The sequence below is a fragment of the Hordeum vulgare genome, chromosome 2H (assembly GCF_904849725.1).
Source record: "Hordeum vulgare subsp. vulgare chromosome 2H, MorexV3_pseudomolecules_assembly, whole genome shotgun sequence".
Taxonomy (NCBI): Eukaryota; Viridiplantae; Streptophyta; class Magnoliopsida; order Poales; family Poaceae; genus Hordeum; species Hordeum vulgare.
This window is the reverse complement of record NC_058519.1, coordinates 604,777,456-604,782,502: the sequence shown is the minus strand read 5'-3', so window position 1 is coordinate 604,782,502 and position 5,047 is coordinate 604,777,456. Positions and strand designations below refer to the sequence as shown.

Genomic DNA, 5,047 nt, shown 5'->3' with positions numbered 1-5,047 from the left:
TGGGCTTTCTTCAAGGAAGAGAGGAGAGAATCGCATGAGGGGGGCTTTCTTCAAGGAAAAGCGAGGAGAGAATCACATGAGGGGGGGCAGGTGCATGAGGACGCTGGGGAGAGGACCGAGGCGTGCGATCGGGTGCGATGCAGGATTCTTTTCTAACGTGTCCTCGCGGGACGCGTGTGTGCTCCTTCCTTTTCTGGCAGGTGCATTCGCGACCGCGAACGAATACCCTGGCGCCACGTCCATAATAAAAAGATTTCAACAACTCAGTACAAAAAAAATAACAATACAAGTAAAATATATTTCATGAAGAAAAATACACCTTGAAAAAATCCTATATAAACTTGGTCAGAAAATTAGAATTTTTTGACTTCCCAAAAGAAATACACCTTATATTTCTAAATCGATCAAGTACTGTAAAAATATGAAACGCAGAAACATGACAACCACTTGAACAGGCGAAAGAGCTTTGAGTAGACTCAGTGGTATTAGTATAACCAATAATGGACATCGTCCAATGGCTTTTCCGAGTTGCAATAATCGTAATATACATCGCAGAATCTGCAGCTAAAATCTGTAGAGAAACTAGTAAAAAGAACATGGTCGTCCTACGTTGTGATGTCCTGGAGTGAGTTAAAATGGCCTGAGATGGAGATGGGATTGGAAACCCCTCAATTACTGCAGCGAATGCCTTCTCCTCCGTATTTCTTCTATATCCACCAATTTGCCAATAGATCTAATGTCCTTCCAAATGTACAGATGTTTCTATAGCAAAAATATCTCCTGTAAATTCCTGTAGTATGTGGGATGAGAACAGCACACTCAAAAGAGGGTGTAATTCGAGAATAAGTACATGAGATTGTTCATGGACTCAGGGTAGAACTTCCTTGCGAACAGGTAGCATGGTTTCTTCACTCCATTCCATAGGCAAGGGTTCTGTGTAACCACTCTCTGTAAGAAGAAGGAAACAAATCAAGTATTTCTGTATTAGTTCCTTTTCTTCGTCACCTTGAGTTTGTCAGGTAGATGTGCACGCAAAAGCATTGAGAGAGAGAGAGAAGAGACCTTGCTATCGCTTGTAACATGGTGGCTCATGTCAACTGACTGCAGCAAGATCAATGAATTGGAATTGAACCATGTTAGAGATGAACTTAAAGGACTTCTCACAAGTAGACATGACGCAAAAAAAAAAATCTATGTGTATGACACAGAAACATACAGTCATATTTATTTTAATTTTGACGGGAGAAACATACAGTTATATTCTTCAGGAGCGCATAAGTGACATCCTGCGCTCGATAAGCTTTTGGATGCCACTTCCCTTCCGACCAGTCAACGTGAGTTACCGACCAATTCGCTATTCCATTTGGATCCATCATCTGTTTCGTGCAAATACAAGTTCCCATGATCGCAAGTGACACAATGGTTATTACTGATGGAGATAAATGTCAACATATAAAAGGCCGTCATATACTTACATTGAATAGTGTTGGCATATAATGCTCATCGGCATAGCAATTGCGTCCACCTTCCATTCCTGGCTGCAAACAGAGCAAACACATGTCATATATCTGAGCCCATTATGGTAAACTAAAAAAAATGATGTGTGCTAAAACCATTGATAATAACTTTGTAATTAGCTCATTAATACCTAAAACACAATAATACATGCACATATACAGTGTAAAACCACTGTAGAACCGATACAAAGATCACCAACATTTTATTTTATTTTTAGAAAGTTTGCCATCTTTCGATGAACGAGGCAGAACAGGTTTTCTTTGCTACAAAAGCAAATACTCCCTCCGTCTCAAAATAAGTGTCTCAAGGTTAGTACAACTTTGTACTAGAGCTAGTACAAAGTTGAGACACTTATTTTGGGACGGAGGGAGTAGTAAGTAAAACCTAGATGGTAGATAGTTCGATAGTGCACTATATCATCCAATGACAAATATCAAACTAGCAAGTGATGTGCTAGTGTGCCACACGATCCTCGAGTTTAAGAAAAAAAAGGTATGAAATCAAGTTTACCATATAGTGCATATACCAAATCTTATATGCTGTGAGACAACTGGGCAGAGATATGTCTGACAACTGTACATGGGAAAGAAAAGAGTAAAAGTGCATGTCATACCTTACAATAAAGCTTGAACTTTGCATAGTAAAGACTGTCCGCGATTGTCAACAATGCATGTTGCCGCTTGACTGAGAACCACTGAAATATTTAGAGAGTTTGTTGAAATGCATCTTTCTATATGAAAATAAATATCAGCAAAATAGAGTAAAAGAAGTGGGGGGAGGATACAAACTTATGTGACCAAAAGGATTAATTTTGGTAATATTACTGTCTGGAAATTAAAGACTTAAAATTTAGACACAAAGTCATGGTGTCTTGAAGAAACTACTGCGTGAGATACTCTTGGCCTATGAACTTAATAGATAGTGCGATAGATTACCTGTGAACCCTTCCTAAAGTCAGACTCTCTAACCTCGGGTAACATATTTTGCGAATATCTAAAATTTCCGTGTGGTCCAGGATCATAGAAGCTGACCAAAGAAAAAAAAAGGTAAGTAGAAGAAATAGAAGCTCCGATGGTATTAAGGTTAGTCCTTAAGAAAATATTTAAGCAGATATTTGACTTACGAGTCAATAAAACTGAGATTTGTTCCCATCAGGTAGTCATACACGTAGTCAAAATTGTGCAAAGGTACGCAGCTGTAACGGGTAACGGCACAAGTGTTATCATCAGATAGATTTTAGGGTGTGGCTAGGTCTGAGTCGACTGAGATTTAATCAAGTCTTGGTCAAGTGACATAACATGCAAGAGAGAAAAATAAAAAATTGGAAAAAAAAATGCACGAATTTTAATGTAAGACTGAGACTTAGCAAGACTGTAGATTTTATCATGAAGGAAAATGAGAAGCAAAATATAATTTGTGGACCTGTCAGAAAGCAACACAAAATGCTGGTTGTCAATGTCTTGTAGAGCATTCGCCAACAACCTCCTCTCAGCATCAACCATAGAAATCTGACCCCACTGTACCTGCAATAAAAAAATCATCCAAGGCAGTCTTTAGCTTCTGACCACTGTTGCAAGACATGATCTATATGGCAAATACCAATACCAATCAAGGAATAAAAGTTTACAGAAATTTTTCAAAAGCATAGACATAATGCTGAAATTAATTTGCGTTTTGTATTGCCAGCTGTTAAATTAATATGAACAGTCCATGCCTGATTATAACAGCGTTCAAACTGTGCATTATTTACAATGCCATTACCTTGTCGCTGTGTATATCTCGGCCCATAAATAAGCGACTGACATGTTCTGGCTTCTCCCTTGAGGCATGAACATATATGGTATATCTTCCCTCGTGGCCCTGTGGAGACAGCAGCATATAAGACATAAACAGACAACTTTTAGTAAAATGTGATGACACTGAGAACTACAACATCGTTCAAAAGATTGATAGTTCTCCATGATGCCTTAAGTCAACAAAATGGTCACAAAATATCTTTAACGGTACCCAGCTGCCACGGATGGTCCGGAATTCCAATGAATATAAAACGCTGGCATAGCATGTTAATAGTAATCAGTTCAGGTTATCTTAGCTATGGAGATAATGGAGCAATAGATGTGCCTCAAGACCAAGTAATCAACTTCTAGATCTTGCTAGCCGCAAATGGTTATGCACTCACACTATATGTCATAAATCCTTGCTGTGTAATTTCCAGCTTTCTAGTAGTAGCTTGGATGTAGTTCAATTAAAAGCTTGTTGTGCACTTGGATATGCAAGGGCCAGTAATAATAACAACAAATATAATCGATCGTACGGCACCAAAAATCTGACCAAAAGAATAACACGCCCACACGATACGCACCTCGAAGAATTTCTCCCATAGCTTTTCAAACGGCAAGTTGCCCGGGGTGAGGAACATGAAGGCAATCTTGGACCGCCTGGACCGGACAGGCGGCGTGGAGAGCATGTGGCCGAAGACAACGCGGGAGGCCCGCTCGTCGTCGGTCAGCTCCCTGTCGGGCTCGACCGGGAGCCAGATGCTGACGGGGGAGGCGTAATGCTGGGGCGGGTAGTGGTAGGCCCAGACCACCACGACGGAGACGATGGCCGCGACGGCGAGCGCCCACAGGCGCCGCCTCGGAGAAGCTGCTCTCTGGCGGGGCAGCGGCGCGGCCTTCATGTCCCCGACGACGGCCGCGGCCGGGCAGCAGCTCGCGCGGGGCCGCCGTCAGAGCCCGGATCGTCCACGAAGCGCCGCCCGATCGGACCCGCCCGCGGCAGACGGATCGGCCGCCGCCTGGACGGAGACGGGGAGGGAGGAGGGCTCGGTTCTCGGTAGCTCGAACTGGCGACGAAGCAAATAAAGGGGGAAGGGAAGGAGCTGCTGTCAGGCTAGGGTTCCTTACCGGCGCGGGGGCGGCGATTGATCAGCCCACCGGCCGTCCTGGCTCGCCGCCGCCGGAGCAGAACTGGATGGGGGAGAGGATGAGAGCTGATCCGGCGGGTGGGGAGAAGAGAAATCAGGGGAGGCGGCGCGGAGAGGGGCGGGGCGGGGCGGGGCGGGGAGGAAGAATGACAGCAGCGCAGATTGGAATTGGAATTGGAAAGAGAAAAGGTGGAAGTTTCAGAGGATCCGCGGGCGTCCCCGGTCTGTTGGGGCGTGTCGGGGGGTTTGGTTTGGGTTGTGTTGTTTTGTTTTGTGTTGTTTGTTCCTAAACATGGAACATGGGAGTTATGGAAGCCGATCGAAGGTGGCCGGAACATGCCATTTTTTCCAAGTTATTAATGAGAGTTATTAAACTGAAACTGAAACTGAAACTGAAACTATGGGGGGCACGATGCCTACGCGTGCCGGGTTTTGTTTGGCAACTGATGCGTATGCGGCCGGTTTTGTTTGGCTGTTGCCCATTGGAGGGTGCAGGATGTCAGCATGCATATATACTACTATTAAACAATCCAACAAAAATTACACCCCATCAAACGCCCCATAAAAAAAAATAACCAATCAGCACCTCACGATTAATCCCAC

The 5,047-nt window shown here is 43.7% G+C and overlaps 1 protein-coding gene across 2 annotated transcripts; it reads right to left on the bottom strand.

Annotated features, from left to right (window-relative positions):
• Nucleotides 1–447: 447 nt before the first annotated feature.
• Nucleotides 448–4,717, bottom strand: LOC123427676 (glycosyltransferase BC10-like). 2 transcript variants are annotated; one of them, XM_045111772.1, is made up of 11 exons: nt 3,881–4,717; nt 3,280–3,378; nt 2,941–3,041; nt 2,642–2,713; nt 2,454–2,544; nt 2,132–2,212; nt 1,476–1,538; nt 1,254–1,376; nt 1,063–1,101; nt 851–948; nt 448–762 (listed from the first exon to the last, which is right to left on the bottom strand). In XM_045111772.1, exons 1-11 carry the CDS (start codon nt 4,196–4,198, stop codon nt 708–710), a joined length of 1,140 nt encoding a protein of 379 aa, XP_044967707.1. In that variant the 5' UTR covers nt 4,199–4,717; the 3' UTR covers nt 448–707. The 2 variants fall into 2 exon arrangements, with proteins under 2 accessions (XP_044967707.1, XP_044967708.1); XM_045111773.1 differs by having other exon boundaries at nt 448–948; nt 3,881–4,713.
• Nucleotides 4,718–5,047: the final 330 nt, after the last annotated feature.

Excerpts from the sequence above, each read along its gene's own strand:
- LOC123427676 (XM_045111772.1), bottom strand. The coding sequence starts at position 4,198 with ATGAAGGCCGCGCCGCTGCCCCGCCAGAGAGCAGCTTCTCCGAGGCGG. Across the intron at positions 3,379-3,880 it reads TATGGGAGAAATTCTTCGAG|GGCCACGAGGGAAGATATAC; the intron begins GTGCGTATCGTG and ends CTGTCTCCACAG. Across the intron at positions 949-1,062 it reads ATGTTACAAGCGATAGCAAG|AGAGTGGTTACACAGAACCC; the intron begins GTCTCTTCTCTC and ends TTCTTCTTACAG.